This window comes from Saccostrea echinata, unplaced genomic scaffold, assembly GCF_033153115.1.
Source record: "Saccostrea echinata isolate AGI-Se365-2 ecotype Australia unplaced genomic scaffold, CSIRO_AGI_Sech_v1 ptg000008l, whole genome shotgun sequence".
NCBI classification, from domain to species: Eukaryota; Metazoa; Mollusca; class Bivalvia; order Ostreida; family Ostreidae; genus Saccostrea; species Saccostrea echinata.
In genome coordinates, this window is record NW_026889757.1 from 7,456,981 (window position 1) to 7,477,738 (window position 20,758).

At 32.3% G+C, this 20,758-nt stretch overlaps 2 protein-coding genes across 16 annotated transcripts in view; one reads left to right on the plus strand and one right to left on the minus strand.

Annotated features, from left to right (window-relative positions):
• LOC133181345 (protein MAK16 homolog) overlaps positions 1-9,452 on the minus strand; it is a 60,876-nt gene extending 51,424 nt beyond the window's left edge. The window contains exons 1-10 of one of the 3 annotated variants that reach the window (XM_061315864.1): positions 9,411-9,452; positions 9,110-9,156; positions 6,466-6,575; positions 5,570-5,702; positions 5,174-5,257; positions 4,841-4,895; positions 4,555-4,629; positions 4,037-4,159; positions 3,160-3,225; positions 2,381-2,585 (exon numbers count right to left, since the gene is read on the minus strand). In XM_061315864.1, coding sequence (XP_061171848.1) covers positions 2,391-2,585; positions 3,160-3,225; positions 4,037-4,159; positions 4,555-4,629; positions 4,841-4,895; positions 5,174-5,257; positions 5,570-5,702; positions 6,466-6,575; positions 9,110-9,156; positions 9,411-9,425 — 903 coding nt within the window. In that variant the 5' untranslated portion in view covers positions 9,426-9,452 and the 3' untranslated portion in view covers positions 2,381-2,390. Of the gene's footprint in view, positions 1-1,951; positions 2,586-3,159; positions 3,226-4,036; positions 4,160-4,554; positions 4,630-4,840; positions 4,896-5,173; positions 5,258-5,569; positions 5,703-6,465; positions 6,576-9,109; positions 9,157-9,410 lie in introns of those variants that run through there. The other 2 variants (XM_061315865.1, XM_061315863.1) reach the window with 2 other exon arrangements.
• A 297-nt stretch (positions 9,453-9,749) lies between these two features.
• Positions 9,750-20,758, plus strand: part of LOC133181009 (basic salivary proline-rich protein 2-like) — a 40,052-nt gene continuing 29,043 nt past the window's right edge. For 12 of the 13 annotated variants that reach the window (XM_061315517.1, XM_061315524.1, XM_061315518.1 and 9 more), the window contains exons 1-2: positions 12,343-12,363; positions 19,925-19,977. Coding sequence is in view for 1 of the 13 variants with exons in the window: in XM_061315530.1 (XP_061171514.1) it covers positions 9,850-9,927; positions 12,301-12,363; positions 19,925-19,977 (194 nt within the window). In the remaining 12 variants the exon portion in view is untranslated. Of the gene's footprint in view, positions 9,928-12,300; positions 12,364-19,924; positions 19,978-20,758 lie in introns of those variants that run through there. The other variant, XM_061315530.1, reaches the window with a different exon arrangement.

The window sequence follows — 20,758 nt, forward strand, 5'->3', positions numbered from 1 at the left end:
GTACCTTCCATGTAATGAGTTATTTTATTACTTCAGCCATATAAACCGTTGATCTCTGATCACATAATTAATTATAAGAAATTTATGTCAAAACAATTTTTTAGAGCGCAAATTAAGGAGTTTGATGCGATCAATTTTTATTCAAAACATTCAGTTTTAGTCTTTTCAAAATGTGATTTTTTTTTTGTCAAAAACTATATTAAATTTATGTGTAGTAGATTGTTGTGCTTCTATTTGTTCGCCTTTTAGTATGTGAGTACCACCTGAGCACACTTGAACTGGCTCTGCGCCGTTGAGACGCGATTTGTGGTCGCTGAAGTGGTTTATTGCTAAACCCTTACACACTGTCATCAGAAAAGCTCAAAATGGTTAAAACGTGCAAGCAAACAAATAAATTATTTTTGCTTATTTTATTTTTGGTTGATAAAAACACAATTCAATGTCAGAGAGAGAGAGAGAGAGAGCTTTTTCTGATTCGTAATATTTTTTATGAATTCAATCTAATGGCTTTATATAGATATCCACTTTTCTGCGATAACAAGTGCTTTAACAGTTTAAAGAAGTAATATATGCATTCTGTTGTTGCAGTAGTGTAGTATGTAAGAGTAAAAAATTGTGCCCATTTTGTCAATGACTGATATTTGGATCAAAAGTGACCCTTTTACATTTTGAAGTCAGAGGCTATGACCCTTTAAGCATAAAATGAAAATCATTCACTTACTTCGGATATTTTTTAAAAAGAAAATACTGTTAGAATGGATTAGAGAGGAGTTGCATTACCATTTTAGCTGCAGATTAACATTACGAAGCATTTTTGAAAATTAATTTAGTTATGAAATTAACTGTGTTTTACATTACAATCCTTGTTAAACCCCTGCGAAATATCTAACATTTCGCAAAACTCAGATCAATCGCTGTTTTCAAGGCGACAAAGAATAAGTATAACGTTTCAGTATCAAACAATTTAAAATGACATATCAATAGGCACTGCATATGAGCAATTAATTTTTCTTTTCATCGCCATAATCCCATGCCCTTAGGTTATCATACCACAAAATCTTTAGTAAATAAACTATTCATTTTTCTCCGAGACTTGTTAGTCCTTTACGGCGCCTATGCACAGAGAGAGAGGGGGGAAATATAAGTTAAGTGCAAAGGGAAAAAAATCTAATTAGGAATAGTTTTGTCAATAAAAAACATATTTTGATTTCTCTTTTTATGAAATTGTCTCTGTCATTTTGGTCGGCCACCCGCACTGCTTCACAATCACACAATTGATCCAACACAGGAAATGGCCGCGAGCCGACAGATGCGATGAGCGTCCCCGCATTTTATATCTGTTCCCCCTCGCCAACCCCTCTCCACAGAAACCCAGTGGGGGGGAAATTCGAGAGCTCATCTTCTTTTTGTTTAGGATCCAATCAGATGTCATTTAATATCAATGCGGTACAAATTGGCTAAGTTAGGAGTGAGGAGTGAACCACCAATTTTCTGAGTTTGCCGAAAGTATAACAGGGTCGCACTCTTATCCGATGCATATGGCATTCCCTAAATAGCAAATTAACACGACATTCATTGAATACTAGGCAAATACAATTGAGTTTAGGTACACTAAATTCATTAACTACTCTCGATTTTTAGCACATAAATAATAAATGCACGTCTTGGCCCTGCTCATCTGGAGGTATTCAACACAAAGAGCATGTTTTGTTCTCTCAGTATCAGGGCCAGAAGCAAATGTTCCATACTGGAGGAAAATAATGCCATTAATTTAAAGTGAAAGCACTTTCCATTGACAAAAATTGCATTCATTGAATTTAGAGAAGTTATGCATTGCATTCAAACGCATCACTCTCTTTGTAGCCTATAGCATGGAAAATCTGGACACAATCTGCTACATTCTGAAACTCTTATATTTAATTTTTCTACTTCAAATGATTCAAAAACTCTATTATAATATTTTATAGTTTTATTTACATTTAAAACAAAACAATGAATGGACATCTGATCTTCTGTTTGTTTTTTCTTTAAGTCATAAAAGTAGTAAACATAAGGAAACTGCCGAATAGTATGTTAGAAATATGCTTTAGCTTTCCTATTTCACTGTACAAGTTTTCTACAAGGTACCACAGTATTCTTCAAATATGATATGGTTATACATTCTGATGTTCCTTTTTCCCTCATTGTCTTAAACAGATTCATGACATCTGCTAAATATTGAAGAAAAATAACACTGAAGTGGTCTACTATGAAAAAAAATGGCATTTAGATATTGTCACTTTCAACTACATGTATTCCATTCACTTCACTGGAAATCAAAGCATGTAAATAATTTACGAATTTATGACCTTTTGAATTTTAAAAAAATCCTTGTATTCACCTTCCCTGTATCAGGTTTTTGTTTTGATTTTTGAGGCTGAAGGTTGATCGACTTCCTGTTCGTATTCTATTTCCACTCTCGGTCTCTTCCTCTTTGGCTTCAGTTTCTTTCCTTTTCCTTTTTTAACAACGTCCTCATCTGAGCTACTTTCTGGACTACTTTCACTTTCTTCATCACTGTCTTCACCATGAAGTCTATCCATGTCCTAAAACAAACATTACAAGCAACTATAAGTGTACTTTTTGTTGTTGAGAGTACACAAGCTCTTCAAGAATTACATTTTGTACCAATAATGTTTGACTTCAATCAAAATAAAAAGTATGTCTGCCATCCATATTTAACACTTCTAGTGTGAAATTTTTATCTATAAGCAGTTTTTACTCAGTTCAAAGGCATATATATTAATTAGTAGTAAATTTACTAGTAAAATATTTTTTCAGATATACTTACATGTAATAACTTATTTAATAAATCAATCTTATTAGAAAATTTAGATTTATGCATCACCATTCATTGATGCAATATTTGTTGTGTAGAAGCTATGGGGAATGGAAGACAAGTGCTGTATTTGAAGTAACATAGTTATCTTGTAATGATGTTACCTTTTGTTCTTAATTAAAAAATACACAAATCATTAAAGCTGCAATATCCAAATAAATGTCACTTTCTAATCAATTTTCATGTCAAAAATAGGCCCACTTTCTCACTTGAAAGTGACATGTTTATTCCACTTGGACGATGAGGAATTTGTTTTCCGCCATACTAGTAATACTACCTACCTCTAAATCTGATAGGTCACTTTCCTCAAAGTCTTCTTCAGCTACATATTCTACTTCTGCTTCCTCCTGATAAACATAATTAACATTATCACTGTCTGCTTATCACACTATTTCACTTCATCACAACACTATACACATACTGATTCTAAAGTATTTAGTAAAGCACAGGAAATAAGACAAAATAATACTTAAAACCCTCATTTTTGAAAACATATTTATGTGCTAACATTTATACACTTAAAATCATTTCCATTAAATTAAATAAAATTTCATTTTACTTCATCACTGTCAGTCCAGCTCCTCTATATATACCATAAAATTACATTTTATATTTATGAAAACTGATTAAAATACAGTCAAACCTCTATATCTCAAACTCAATGGGACAGAGAAAAAACTGAGAGATACCGAAGGGTTCCAGATATTGAGAGTAAAATACATGTACTTTTAAAAAAGTGCTTGGGTCTTCCAAATCACTTCTATATATCCATGGTATTCGATATATCAGTGTTTGAGATACCGAAGTTCAGCTGTACTTCTTGCACAGAAAGTAAATTGAGTGAAAATTCCCGGATCAAATCAAAGGATAATTTCAACAGTATAAAACCAATGACCTGGTTTACTAGTTTTTTTATTATCTCCCCTTAAAAAGGGTGTGGTTCTTCATTTAATAAACTTAAATCCCCTTTATTAAAAGATGCTTTGCAGCAAGTTTGGTTGAAATTGGCTCAGTGATTCTTGAGGAGAATTGAGAATGTTAAAAATACGGACAGACAGAAGGATGCCAGACAAAATGTGATCAGAAAAGCTCACTCGAGCTTTAAGCTCAAGTGAAAAAATAAAAGCCAGAAAATTAGATCAGGAAGTGAAGACAGACCTCATCATTTTCTTCTTCCTCCTCCTCCTCTTCTCCTTCCTTCTCTGACTCGGATTCTTCTTCTACTTCCTCATCCATCACTTTGTCAAAAGCATGGGATGGAAAGTTATAGATCTCTCCATACTGTTAAAGAATAAAACATCAATTCTCATCCAAATAAACTTTTCAGGGTATCTATACAACTATTTTTAAATGATAAATTGTCCAAAAAAAAATTAAGACATGAATGCAGATCTTCTTCAATTTTAATACTGGTTCTAGGAAGCTCATTCAATAATATTACATTTTCTATTTGGATCATTACATTGTGTCATGCATTTACAGTTTCCATGTATTTTACTCCCTGAAGCTTTTGATCAAATATCATATAATACAGACAAATTTTTTTTTTGAAAAAGAATCCTACTTGAAAGAACATCAAAATCAACAAACAGAAGTGATGGAACAATAATTAACATATTGACATAAAGGAAGATAATTCTGTAAGTATGAACACAACCAGGGAACTACAGACTTACTGTTCCTGACTTGAGTCTCTCCAGTAACTCTTTCTCTATGGCTGTGTCTATTTTAGCTGCTATCAGGGCTTTTTCCTGGAGGAAAAATAAAAGCATGATCATTCTATAAAAAAAAAAAAAAAAAAAAAAGGGAGATAAACAAAAAATTTAAGATTCACTCATTTACAAGTTTATCTCTCAGATCACTTATTTTTGAGAGAAGAAAGCATCTCTCCCTCTTTAAAACAAATCTTTCCCTCTCATGATAATAGCTATAAAATATAAATCACAGAGGACAGAGAAATACCTCTTTTCGTCTTTCTCGTTTTTCAATTTTTCTGCTTAAAGGAACCAACTTTTTTCTAAATAGGAAAAAAAAAATTGGATAAAAGAAATGCATACAGGTTTGTACTCATGTTCATGATGTTTCTGATTTTTTTTTTCAAACTAGAAAGTAAAACTGCATGTACATTTGTTTTATATCACTAAGCATGAAGACCACAGACTCAGACTACTTTTACATACTGCAGTGTGTCATACAGTACCTTAGAATTCTTACATCTTACATGTTATCCATGAACTACATGTACATTTTTTTTTGTATTCAATTCTTCAATGCCCCATAATAACTTATAGTTACCTTCTTTTCAGTACCAGCCTCCTGATTCGGATCAGATATTGTGTTATTTTGGTGAACCTCTGTTTGCATTTGTGCTTGATGAATCTTGATTAAAAGAAATAATGATTTTGAGCATAAATGAAGAAACAAAACAATTACATCTTTCAATTCTTACAAGAAACCCCCCTGTCATTCAGCCTTACTTTTGCCAACTCTTATAAGAAAATTCACAGTCATTCAGCTTTACCTTGGCAAATTATCATAAGAAAATTCTCTGACATTAAGCCTTACTTTTATCAATTCTTACAAGAAAATTCCCCATCATTCAGCCTTACTTTCGCCAACAAGGATATTCACAGTCATTTAGCCTTACTTTGGCAAGTTATTATAAGAAAATTCCCTGACATTAAGCCTTACTTGGGCCAGTAAATGAGCTGTTCATCGATCTGTTTCAAAGCTTTCTCATAATTTCTAGACAACTTCACTTTTTCCCACATTCTGTTGGGGAATGCAGCTCGTTCAACTGTCTTCATATAAAGGTAACACACACCTAAAATAAAATATGAATTGTAATGGCTTTTTATTTAAACTTACCAATCCAAATCTTTCCTATAAATAGTTCACTTCAACTTTATGTGCATATTGAAGAATTATATATACATGCAGCATATATATATACATTCTGTCATATGTGACTAAGAAAGCAACCTCATGGGTAAACCTGGCCTGCATTTTATCATTCCAACCATTTGAAAATGTGTATGTTTCCTCATCTTATGTAGCAGAAATAAATATTCTCTTTTACTTAATCACTTTCACATGGAGTACTGAGTCTAAGTTCCTTAACTTCTGCATCAAGTTTATTAGGGATCCGCCATTTTATTGGTATACCGGTATATCGTGATTTTTTATTGCGTGATATGTATCATGATGCGGAGACTAAAATACCGGTATTTGGTACATAACTATAAATTCCGGAAATTATTCATTTATTTGTTCAAACTATTGAATGACAATAAGAGGAAGTGTAAAAAATGTTGAAAACAGTTAAACAACGGCATCAAAACATGCTTTATATTAAATAAATGAAAATTTAAAAAGTAAAGTTATGTCTTTATAGCATATTTTTAAGAAATATTAAGGAAATTCATTTGAAATTGTAGTAAAAAATGCGTGTAAAAATATCACGATTTATCGTGATATTTTTGGGAAAAAATCTTGATATATCACGATACGAAATTTTTGCTGATACCCTTCCCTAAAGTTTATCAGAATTCAGTGAAGACTGTCCCAATACATATAAAATAACTTACCCTTTTCTTCTCTGACAGTGGCATATTGACTGTTGGCAAGTGGACACGATGCTCTGTTACACAATCCTGTTAAGTTGTACTCATTCCTACAGAATTTCTGGGATTTGGTTCTAAAATTAATCAATAAAAACTTAAAAGAATCAGTTCATGTTGGAAAGCACACATGTTAAGTATGAAAGGCCTTGCAATAACAATTCAGAAAGTATGGTCAAAGTTAAAGTTTTTTTTAAAGGTCAAACTCCAAGGCAGAGATATTGAGGTAAAAAAAAATGTGGTACTTGTCATAATGTAAACACCTGTGAAATATAAAAGCCCAAGCACCAAGTGTTCAAAAGTTATGACCAAGGTTAAAGTTTTTTCAAAAGAAAGTCAAATTCCAAAGTCAAGGTCAAAATTGTTGGTACCAAAGGAAAGATCTTGTCACAGGGAATACACATGTGAAATATGAAAGGAACCATTCAAAAGTTATAGCCAAGGTAAAAGTTTTTCAAAAGTAGGTCAAACTCCGAGGTCAAAAGGTCGAAATTGTTGGTACCAAGGGAAGGTCCTGTACATGCATGTAGGTCAAACTTCAAGGCCAATAATATTTGTTCCCAGGGGAAGGTCTTATCAGAAGGAATATATACTGTATACAGTGATATTTTCGCCCCATGTTATTTTCGCCCTTTCACACTTGCAAATATTTTTGCCCCATTTTAAATTCTCCCAATAACAAAATCTGTTTAAGAAAATATACTGTGTTTTTTTAATTCACTCACCTGTAAGTAGGGTGAAAATAAAATGGGGGCAAGAATTTCCCTGTATATAGTATGTGGAAGTATGAGAGCCCTAGCACCAACTGTTCAAAAGTTATGGCAAATGTTAAAGTTTGGTAAAACTCTGCAAAGTGTCAAACTCCATGGCCAAGAGGTCAAATATGTTGGTAAGAAAGGTCTTTTCACAAGGAATACACATGTGAGTTATGAAAGTTCTAACTCCAACTAATCAAAAGTTACCGCCAAGGTCAAAGTTTTGCACACAAGTAGATAGATTAACACAGATCAAAAACTATATGCCACTAAATCTTTGATTACAGGGGCTTAAAGAATTATCAATGTCTTCAAAATATTCTGGGAATTGCAATTTTGTCATAACGTATTCTATTTTAGTTTCTCATAACAGATTCCAGTTTTGCATGTTTTGTTAAAAAAGGATCAAGCCTAATAAATGGCTCACTCCTGATAAAAGGAAAAGTGACAATTAGTGTCAACAAGCAGGGGGAAGAGACGTGCTTCTGAGAAGCAAAAGAGATCCAAGCACTCCTTTCAGGAGCAATGGCTTAGGGAATAATGAAAATAAAACAAAAAGTGAAAACATCATCAAACAATTTATGTAATGTAGTTCATCAATTACACAGTCTATTTTTGTGGGGCCTGCAGGAAATGTATGGGTTCTGCAAAAATTTCCTCCAAGAAGTAACTTTTATCCTGCTTTGTGGTGAAAGTTTTCAATAACTCTGTTACATGTACAGTCATAGATTGTTATACCAGGGATCGACATTAACGGTTGTCCGATTGCCCGGGACAAGTAAATTCTCAGTTCGGGCAAGTGAGTCTTACGACGTACCTGTCCGATCGGGCAAGCGATTTTTTCTCAAAGAAATGTACATATTTATTTAGTTTACATTAATTTATATAAAAGAAAACAATAAATTGAAGATTTGATTTCCGCCAGGTAACTGACTGATTGATATTGTTTTTGAATTCGGAATTCCTTGTCGCAATTTCTGGATTATACCTTTCATTTGAAAGTCAGGTTCGTTATTCCGTTTTTTTTCTCCTGGAAAATGTGCTATTCGTCTAACATCTAAAATGTTAACTTATTTGGAAATTAGATAATTTATTCACTTACAGAATATAAGTAAAGTGTAACACGATGTATCCTGATCAAAGTAAAGAATGATGTATGTTACGTAGCAACTATCTTCCTTCAGCGTTGTTTCACAGTTATCTCAGAAAATCACGATTCAAAAAAGAATCCTATCGAAAATAATTTTTAAAAATATGAATTTTATTAATACGGAGGGTTATTGCTATATGGCAGTGTGTGTTAACATTAAATTTACAAGGACAGTGGTATACATTTATGTACAAACGCAGCATCGAAATTTTTTCAGGTACCTCACCTTGTCAAATTGACAATAGTGTATTTGGTTACATTTTTTCTTGTCATAACATTTACAGTAATAAAAAAAAATCTTCTGAAGTTCTGTCCATATTTGGGCAACAAAGTTTTGCATTCGGACAAGTCAGATTTTGAGATCACTTGCCCGAAGGGCAAGTAAATCTGAAAGTTAATGTCTATCCCTGTATACTTATATGAATAGAAAACAACACCTGTACTAAGTATTTAAAACAATCAAATTACATGCAAACTAGAGAAAAAATTACATAAATAAAAGTTTCTAAGACAGTGAATAGGTTTTTTGTATTTAGAACTTTTGTCACTTAAAATGATTTAGAATCTGAATTGAAATTGATCATTAAAAACGTACAGGTTTGAATACTGAATTTCAATATTGAATTTTATGAGATTAATTCTACCAGAGACATATAAAACCATGGTTTTATATGTCTCTGATTCTAGTGAAAGAAATTATACTAACCTCACTTTAAACGAACAGAATGTACTATTAATAATACTCCATATGACCTGCAATCCACAAAATGCAAATTCTAAAGACATAAGTAAAACTGTGTGACAGTGTGTGTGTAACAGCAAAAGCAAAATTAATTTTGAGAAAATTCGAACTAGAAAGAGAAATAAACAATGCATGTTAATATCTTTCCTTCAAGTTTTCTTCAAAATTAAATGTATGTGATCAATGAAATTAACTGTTAATGTAATCTGTTTTCAACAGAAAATAATCAGAATATACAATAACTAACCGTCGTAAGGATACTCACATCATCGTGCTGCATATTTTTCGGTTCGTCTTCGTTTCTGAATTTCCTCCACACGTGAAATGAAAACCGGATATGAATCGTAGAAGATAAAATGAAACGATTTTGAAAAGCGAATGTAATATTTATTTTGTTACATTCATAATCATACAATTTTTTCGTCAAAAATGCCCTTTAAAAAGAAAACAAAGAAAATTCAATTTTTTGACTACATAGTTTTCTTGCAGAAGCAAATTTATTTTCTTTCGCTTTTCTATAAAAATCACAAATCGCTAAAATGAATGTTCTTCTGTTCGGAATACCTTGTAAATTTTCCATCGTCAGTGCAATAGCACGGAATATAACTGAGGATATCCGGGTAATCCCATCCAAGAAAAGAATCAACAAGGAAGTTCTTAATCAACAAACTTTCTTCTTGTCCTACAGACGCAGATCTGAAATAATGTCTAAAACTCCGCTACCTGATTATAGCCAACTTGCGAGATGGACTGTCAACGATGTTTGTACATGGCTTATGGAGGTAAGAAGTCGTTATACCATGAAGATTCGTCTGCAAGTTTCAGTTGCAAAAGCACTGTGGTTCAGGAATAGGCTAAACCTTTTATGTGTTTAAGCTAACCAAAGCAAGCAAATTTTGGAACGACTTTACTTTACCGGTCCCCAGAAAAACGCGCTAAAATATAGTGTCGCCGTAGGCGACTTCAGTATATATGAGATCGCGTGAGCGATCGAAAAAAATTAAAAGTATGAGGTTTTCAGCCTTTTTGACCCCAAAATCGAATTCTACAGATAAAAGTTTAGTTTAAAACTTCGTTTTTAAACGAAGTTTTTAACCTCGTTTTCTGAAAAAAGTGATTAATATTGTTTATTCAGTGAAAAGGAGACAAAAAATAATTGTCAACAGAGCGCGTGCGGCGCATGCTTAGTGCCGTTTCTTTCGTACTTAGCCATTTTTTCATGTAAACAAACCAAAGAGATGTCGTTAAAGCTGAATTAAAAAAAAAACAAGACACTAACCCTAATCCCTCGGATGGTAAGCGAGGACTAACCCAAATCTCCCGGGCGGATGCTAGACTAACCCATGTGCGAGGACTAACCCTAATCTCTCGGATGGATGCGAGACTAACCCTAATCAGTTGAAAACTTGTGCAAGGACTAACCCTAATCTCTCAGGTGGGTGCAAGACTAACGTACCTAACCAGTCAAAAATGTGCAAGACTAACCCTTATCAGTTGAGTGACGTAATCTTACGTCATAATGCAATGAGCGCACGGATCTTGCGGATCTGGGGACCGGTAAAGTAAAGTCTACCCCAAATTTTCCTTCTTCAGTACTTTTCATTCACCGATAGACCATAATTTCAAAGAGATGAATACAGATGAATGATTGACTGAGATGTGTTGTCAAGTCTACTGCATGATTAATTATAAGTTGATATATACTGTACACCAAGAAAGAGGTTAATGTACTCAAAAGTACTATGAGTAAACCATATACACTTCAAAAGTATAAAGAGTAGACGTTTTTAATTCCTGAAATGTAATAGAACAACAAAAAGAAAGCCAAGCCAGGGGATATATATATATTATAATTTACATTTGCAAATGTTTTCTTTTATATAACACTATTGAAAGCAATGCGTATCTATATCCGTATATTTACATTTGCAAATGTTTTCTTTTATATAACACTATTAAAAGCAACGCATATCTATATCCGTATAAATACGCGTTCCTCGCATCATGAATGTTCGACGTAATTTCTCAGTGACATCATAAAGGGTCGACGTGCAATCAATGGATCAAATATGTAATATATATGAATAAAACATTTCACGCGTTAAAGATTATAATCAGGAAAATATAAAATATTAATAAGTCATAAATGTAAATATAAGTAATAATGTATCATTTTTAAACATCTATCGGGATATAAATATGGGTTGGTACGAGATCAAATTTACCATAAAGCCCTTTGGGCTTTATGGAATTTGATCTTGTGACCAATCTATAATACATGTATATACTGTAAATCACTTTTTATTTGCAAGAACTTTAATTTTGCGTAATTACATGATATAGTCTTCTTGCGAAAAGTTCATTCTCGCGTAAATTAGTATCAAAGATTATATAGAGCAATAGCCAAAATTTGGAAAATTTTGTCTTGCTTATGAAAGAGTAAATGACAATTGTGTGAAAATAAGGTGTCATGGAAATTTGATGATCCGCAGTGGTTGAAATTTTTCCACCCACTGTGTGTGAATAATTTGAAGTTAGTATCATCTTTTTGACATCTGATACTGTTCTTTGGCATGATTAAATATGCCTGAGATGTTGACAAGTATCAAACACTTTTATTTTCAACATTTTCTTACAATTGAAAAGTTGTTCTGATATTTTGATTAAAAGTTATTGTTGCCCTACATTAACCCCAGGCATTCAACAGACTTAAATCTGTACTACCTGTGAATATTTGCATATCCCTAATCATGACTTCTGTTATCAAGAAAGAAGAAATAAATATTTTCCCTATGTATTTACAGTATATCACCTATTGTGGCTCCATCCTACTCCAGGGACCATTATTTGAACAAACTGTTCTTGATAAGATTTTAAACTTTTTCCCTATATAATGTATTCCCATGATCAGGAAAGCTCACTTGATCCTTTTGCTCTGGTGAGCTAAGATTTTTTTTTTAAATTGAGAGTACTGTTAACGGTAAACCAATGTTAAATCATTTAAGGTATAGCTATGAGTTCAACAGAAATTTATTTAAGCTTAACAGTATTTTAGGATGCTCAATTTCTCGTATTATTATTTCAGAGTTAATCATTATTTGGTGACATATGAAATCAATTTTTAACATTTTCTTTTTTTTTTTATCTTGTTTCAGAATAAGTTCGGGAATTTTGTCTCCCAGTTTCGAGAACATGGCATTGATGGTGGAAGATTTGCAGTAAGTTCTAATTTAGAATTGTGATGTGGTAAACATTCAATTTGTCTAAATTGCAATTAATTTTTTTTTTTTTTTTTTTTTTTTTTCAAATTATAGAGATTATGATAATTCTAGACACTGACAATTTAAACATACAGTATAGTAATTTTTTTTTATTGCTCTGAAATAAATAAATTAGAGATCAGGTTAGAGGTAAATCTAACCTGAGAGTACAGGATAAATCAATCTAACCTGAGAGTACAGGATAGAAAAATCTAACCTGAGAGTACAGGATATATACATGTATATAAATCTAACCTGCGAGTGCATGATAGATAAATCTAACCTGAGAGTACAGGATAGATAAATCCAACCTGAGAGTGCAGGATAGATAAATCTAACCTGAGAGTTTACAGGATAGATAAATCTAACCTGAGAGTACAGGATAGATAAATCTAACCTGAGAGTACTGGACAGATAAATCTAACAAGAGAGTTCAGGATTGATAAATCTAACCTGAGAGTTCAGGATAGATAAATCTAACCTGAGAGTACTGGGCAGATAAATCTAACAAGAGAGTTCAGGATAGATAAATCTAACCTGAGAGTGCAGAATAGATAAATCTAACTTGAGAGTGCAGGATAGATACTATAAACCAACTATTATTCGCGTCATCTTTTATTCGTGAATTGTCAGTTTGAAAATAATTGGTTCTCAGCAATTAATATTCACGAGTTAAAGTAGGTTGTGAAACTCATGGATATTTCACACACATGAATAAATTTTAAAGTTGGTTTACAGTAAATCTGTAATTCTAACCTGAGAGTGCAGGATAGATAAATCCAACTTGAGAGTACAGGAAGTATAAATCTAACCAGTGAGAATCACTTTTGCTGTCTTAGACAAGGCTTGCTGATATGTAGAGGAAATGTGTTCTGTAAGGGTGGGATTTTCATATAGATGTAATAGCCAGTGTGAATTATTAACCAGTTTTTGTCAAACTTGAGTTCTTTAACATTTTAATTTTCAAGACTTGCAAGGCTGGAAATGTAGGAGAGTTTGAGAAAACTGGTTACTTATGAACACTGGCTATGGGACCTGTTTTTCCCATGACATGTAGATTTTAGGGTCATTTTGAATTTATGCAGCCAGTCAGAATCATCCTAGGTGTAAGCAACTAATCAGTTTCATAAGAAACACACAAAAAAAGAGCAACTGTATGGGATTGATGAATCACAGTTGATAATGGGAGAAAAAAGATTATTTGTTCAATGTCTATGGTACTTCTCAAATGAATTGCATTTGTCATGGGAAGCCAAGAATATTAACCAAGAATACAAAAATCCTACTTCAAACCTGAATCAAATCAAAAAGATTAGTTTAATTAGTTTAAACTATATTAAACTGTAATTGTAAACCTGATAGAAGTGAAGAGCACATTTAAACATGTTCAGAAAATTCATTGCACCATCATCAAGTTTACAAGCTACAATATTTAGCAGTTTGCCATGAGCTATATACCATCGTAAAGGAAGCAGTGTGAGGTAACCCTTATGAAGTCATGACTGACTAAAGATAAGGAAATGTCACTACGTCTCACACACTATATTGTGTCTCACTAATGATGAAGGACTAATTAATATTTTATACTGTAATGATTTTTTTCTATTAATAGGGTTTTTTTTTTCATTAAAAATCACAAGTAACTGCAAGCAAAATGCTAGCTCACCTTCCAGTTAGGCTAGTACAGGTATTATGTATGGTGTATCTTTAGAAAAACCATTATTTTGAGAAAAATAAAGAGTCATAGACTAGCTTTTGCTCTGTTTTTAAAAGCAAAGAAGTTTAGAATTTATTAAAAATTCTGAGAAAATTTCAAATGCATTTGGATTTTGACATTCAGCATGTTCAGAGCAGAGGATAAATGAGACCATATGATAATTTGGCTCTTTATATATATATATATATGTTCTTATAAATACATGTTTATGTTACAATTAATACAGAAATAACAAATATCTGCCATGACAATGAAAATAGGCCACAACTTCTGCAAACTTATGTAATTTAAACTGGGGCATGATGACAAAAAAATGTATGTTGTTTTTCAATTTTGAAAAGATGAAGTATTCAGAAGTAAAATTTGCCAAGTGGAATTTACTGTTACTTGTACTTAAATTCCATACTGTTGAGGAAGACAGGAATGTTATCTGTTAGAAGGAAGTTACACAATCTTATACATAATCTATCCCACTAAAGAATGACAAGAATCCTTTCACATAAAATAAAAATCCAGTAAGTGAGACTAAAATGTGCTCATTTCTTCCAAATATTATGTATATGTGGAAGTAGATGTAAATGGTAATCTAAAACCAAGCTTAATAAGAAACGTGATGACTTTAACTTTCCAATCGTCGACTTCCCTTACTTATGCAGCAATATACCTTCATCACCTGCATATGGGGTTTATATCTCTCAGTTGATTCGATACGCAAGAGCATGCTCTATGTATGAACAATTTCTAAAACAAGGTAAGTTATTGACAAACAAGTTGATGAAACAAGAATATCAGCAGTCTGGTTTAAAGTTGTCATTTTGTAAGTTTTATGGTCGGTACAATGACCTTGTCAGCAAATACAATTTATCATTAAGTCGAATGCTGACTGACATTTTTCATACTAATTGTTAGGCCATTATTTACATACTGAATTGATTTTTCTGTTATTTTCCTATCATGACGAAGAGCACAATGCGGTTGTGACCGGTCTTCTGTTCAGGGGATGCTCACTCCTCCATGGCACCTGATCCCACCTCTGATGTTTTAGAGGTCCGTGTTTGCTCTGCTCCAAAATTTCTATTGTTTAATGGACTTTTGAGCTTAAATACTGTTCGTTATCTCCATATATTTCATGTAGATGAAAGTTGTGATCTTGAATATTAAGGAATTTTAAATATGTTTCCGGAAGACATTGATCAAATTATACATTTTAAGCCTGTCTTGAAACATGATCAATACTACAATAGGGCTGCGCAATAATATCGACATTTTGGTATATTGCGATTCATTAACAAAAAATGTTGTATTGTGATATGTTTTTCCAGTACCAATATACTGGCAAACTGCTTGGGCTTTAAATTTCTTAAGTAAAATTTAAAATTTAATAGGTTAGAAACGTTTTCAGTTGTGCCAAAGAGCACCAAACAGTAAGATTGCTGATGTATGGTTGAATTTTTTTCCCAAAACTATAGTGAAATCAACAAGAACTTTTTTGTCACAATTTACTTATAATAGTTTTACACACTCTTCTTATAGATGAAGATTAATAAAATAAGAAAAAGAGCATATTAACTGTCATTGAAAATATTGCAATACAAATTGCAATACAGTTAAAAATATCGCAATACATGTATATATCGCAATACAAAATTCCTAGCCGATACCCAGCCCTAATGATCAAATATAAGTAAAATAGCTTAAGTAATTTCTTTATACAGAATGTATATATTAAGCATCTTATTTACAGAACCACTAATCTGAATCTTTACAATATAATTATACTTAAGAATGAATAAGACTCTCAACTTTATTTTTTTTAGAACACTTAAAAGTGTTTAATGTTTTATGAGAATCAATCAGGAAATATCTTATGTTTTAACTCATGTATTAATATAACTAGACTATCAAATCTTTGAAAAATAGATTCACCATCATGAATAGCTGTAAAGGGAAGTTAAGTTACTAAATATACAATAATGAGAACTATAATACACATATAGTTATCATAAGCAGTCATTATATAGGTTATTTATAAAGTAGGTTGTACTTCCACTATATATAAAAACAAAACTTTAGTAGTGTTACATGTAGCTGTGATAGACTTTGCCACTTGTTTAAACTGAAATAAAGAGATAAGTTGCCGAATAACCCTTCCCCCATTACCCCCCACCCACACACACACACACACACACACACACACAAATACACTGTCTGGATAGCTTAAAAGCTCAGCATTTGGCTTTACTTTCCAACTTATCTCAAGAAGCATATCCAAACAAATCTTGTGTCTGTGGTGTATCTGTGGATGCTTAAAATGAGACAAACCTGATGCTACATCTGACCAACATTAAATTTTTGTGTTCTACATGACTCTCCAATTAATCTCAGGATTAAGCTCAGCATTTTTCCCTAGTGTATATGAAGGGTTTATCCAATCTAAACAAGTAGAAATAGTGCATCTATGGATACATGTACTTTGTGAGATGCATACCTTGCATGCTGTTACTGACCCACATTTAATTTCCAGTGATTTCATAATACATGTAACCTAGAAATAACTGTCTTGTTTTGGGGATCTTTGAGGAGGGAGACATATCTATTGGAGCATATGGTAATTTGTATGCACTCTCAATATGCCACCTACGTCATAGTCAGTAGATTATACTAGTAGTTGACTGACTTAGGAAAGGCAAAAAAATAACATGTTGTCCATCTATTGGAGGATTTACCTACTACTCACTCGCAGCTTTATCAGGGAAGCAGTACGAATAACTGCAAATATTTTAAAATAACCACAATATGTACCTGTCCATGCATATATTTCCCTACCTGTTTATACATTTTTAAGATAAAAGAACTGATTTTTATTAAGTAAATTTTTCCTGTTAGGTTGAATTTTCTATTTCAAAAATACAATTCAAGTAAAGTGAAGGAATTAAATCCTTTTCAATTTCAGTATGTTACGTTTACTCATAAAACTCAAGTTATCAAACTCATAGTTCCAATTTACATATCTGACAATGGCAACCCTAATCATTTTGTAAACATCACAAAATTGTAAAGATATACTGAATGAATTCTTTGCTACCTTGTTATAGAAGTAGGTGTAGATAATATGTAACAAATGATTATCAGAAGGGATGATTTTGGTATCATTTTTTTCAAATGTTCTCTTTCTTAGAAAAAATATCTCTGAAATTATTTTTGTAAACAATGTTTAAAAAAGTGTAAATTATGCAATTTAGGCACTTGAACCAATTGTAGAGAGTCTGTTAAAAGTAAAGGATAAAGGAAGCTTTTATAAGTAGGTCTAATAATAGGTAGAGATTGGTTGTTGATTGTATTTTATATCTCTGATTTTTTTTTTCACTAATACTGAGAATTAATATAAAGAAATGGAAGTTTGGGAGAAATTGGAAAGAGTAGGGAAGTTTGGGATATCAGAAGCCTCATACTCATCATGAAGTCAAAACTCCTGAATCTCTGATAAGGAAATGACTGACTTTAATATACACAATGTTAAGCCCTATCAAGCTTTTTGCTACTTTGTTTTAGTGTTGAAAAAATAATCATTTACTGTGTGAGTTAAAAGTATCAGAAAATTCTTATGGTATTACATACAGTTTATTCATTGTCATTAAAGGGGTTACTACATTCTGCATTCATGAATTCTTTTGACAAACGCAGAGATTTGATGTCAATGAATTTTTAGATATCCTGTGATAACTCTAGAGATTTTATATATACTAATGATATGAAATTGAGCTCTATTAACAAGTGAATAATATCCAAGACTTAAGAATTATATGGTATAGAACAATCAGTTTTTCCCCAAAGGTTTGATTGAAAATATTTAAATCAGAATTGTAATAACTCAATAATGTAAAAGGTGAAGATAATGAACAGTGATTTGAATCTCATAAATCCAGTAAGGAATAGGAATCATGGGGAAAATCACAGAAACTGAACACCAGAGGTGGAATCAGGTGCCAAGGAGGAGAAAGCATTCTCTGTCGACTGGTCACACCTGCCAAGAGGTCTCTGTAATGTATCAATCAGGTACAGGGATAGACATTAACTTTCAGATTTACTTGCCCTTCGGGCAAGTGATCTCAAAATCTGACTTGTCCGAATGCAAAACTTTGTTGCCCAAATATGGACAGAACTTCAGAAGATTTTTTTTTATTACTGTAAATGTTATGACAAGAAAAAATGTAACCAAATACACTATTGTCAATTTGACAAGGTGAGGTACCTGAAAAAATTTCGATGCTGCGTTTGTACATAAATGTATACCACTGTCCTTGTAAATTTAATGTTAACACACACTGCCATATAGCAATAACCCTCCGTATTAATAAAATTCATATTTTTAAAAATTATTTTCGGTAGGATTCTTTTTTGAATCGTGATTTTCTGAGATAACTGTGAAACAACGCTGAAGGAAGATAGTTGCTACGTAACATACATCGTTCTTTACTTTGATCAGGATACATCGTGTTACACTTTACTTATATTCTGTAAGTGAATAAATTATCTAATTTCCAAATAAGTTAACATTTTAGATGTTAGACGAATAGCACATTTTCCAGGAGAAAAAAAACGGAATAACGAACCCGACTTTCAAATGAAAGGTATAATCCAGAAATTGCGACAAGGAATTCCGAATTCAAAAACAATATCAATCAGTCAGTTACCTGGCGGAAATCAAATCTTCAATTTATTGTTTTCTTTTATATAAATTAATGTAAACTAAATAAATATGTACATTTCTTTGAGAAAAAATCGCTTGCCCGATCGGACAGGTACGTCGTAAGACTCACTTGCCCGAACTGAGAATTTACTTGTCCCGGGCAATCGGACAACCGTTAATGTCGATCCCTGAGGTAAAAAAGTAGTAAACCATATTCAAATTAGTATAAAAAAAAATGATCTAAAAATTGATAGGAAACAGGGCACTCAATGATAGGTTATATTTGCAAACAAGGTCATTATGTCGACCATAGAAAGTGCAAAATGCTGATTTTAAATGAAGTATTTGAATTTCCTCTAACATCAACTTATTTGTCAGTAGCCTGCCTTGGATTAAAAATTGATCGTACTCTCACATGGTTTTGTGTACCGAATCAGTTTGGAGTGTATTACTACATAAATGGGGAAAGTTGACGATGGAAAAGCTTAAATCATCCCGTTTGTTATACAGTTTTGTTGCTAGTTGGCCATTAACGTCTATAGTGGGGAAAAGATCCAAGTATGTAGCAGATGTGGCAGTTTCTGTGGTCTTATTTCGAGTTTACTGGGATATATCCAGTATACTTGGATGTATGAATGAAAATAACTTTTGTTTATTGATAAAACGTATACTTGGATTGATGAAAGCCACGGCAATAATTTTCTTATGTAGAAGTTTTTATATTCTGCTTCATAAGAATATTAAAAAAAACAAGCTAATTAATGAGTCCAATTAGTGCCCACCGGAATCCCAACAGATTGTTGGAAGAAATGGTCTCCAAAGACTACATATATATTGTCGTTGAGGAACGCTGGCATCTTTTTAAAATGAACTTCATGAGCATTTGTGTGTAGAATCAAAGAAGAAAATGAATGAAAGAGAATGAAGAAGAGAAGAAACAAATAAAAGAGAATAAAGTAGAAATGTTTGTGGGAAAACAACGTTATTATTATGAATTAAGGCTGCACATGCAGCATTAATTTATATTGGAATTAGGACAGATTACGCCATAAAACAACACATTGATAAGTTTTAAAAAATGAATATTGAAAGTATAAGCTTGCTAATTACAGAGTTTGAAAGATGTGGATTTGTCACAAATGAGATGTCCGCTTAATAAACGAACGTAAGTGTATTCTGTACACAAGACTCAAATCGGTGATTTTTTCCCGCCCTTTTAAATTCTTGCTTTTTTTTTATTTGGCGACTAAGCTTCTAATTCTAGTATAAGATGTCAGCATAGAGACCTTTCAATAATACTGTCGTCCAAAATTGCAAGAAAAGGGTGTGAAAATTCCCATTGCATTGCAGTATTGTTTGCACACTGCTCTATCACTGGACAATTAGTTCGGAATTTCCTCTGCTTTTTATTAAGTTAAACACTTCAACCCTTCACGTTCATTAATTAAGGGAGGAGAAAACTTACTACTTTGTCTAAATAGAGGAGCAGAGTGCCAAGCAAGCATTCATTTGAAATTTAAAACTTTATACCAAGTGTCAACATTTTAGCGAAAACAATTCATTTGGAATAAAGTTTGATTTCTAACTGATGCGCTTGAAATTCTTAAAATATATCTATGCATGCATATGTCAGCATCAGCATGGCTTATAGTTCATACTCTTTGACAAAAAGGAAATATTGAATCGATAATACCTGTAATTACACATAATACCCAAAATTCATTTTAGTATGGTATCAAAACAATATTTAAAGCGAATTCATTTACTTCTTTAAAGTAAAAGCTATTTCTTTTTGTCAAGGGACATTGAATGCATGAATCTTGTCTCTCTTTATAAATTATTATTATATTTTTTCTTTTCTATGATTGTACATATTTTCAGCATGTCGACGATCTGGATTTAACTAAAATGAAGTGTCCCAATTCGAAGAGATCGTAAGTCAAAAA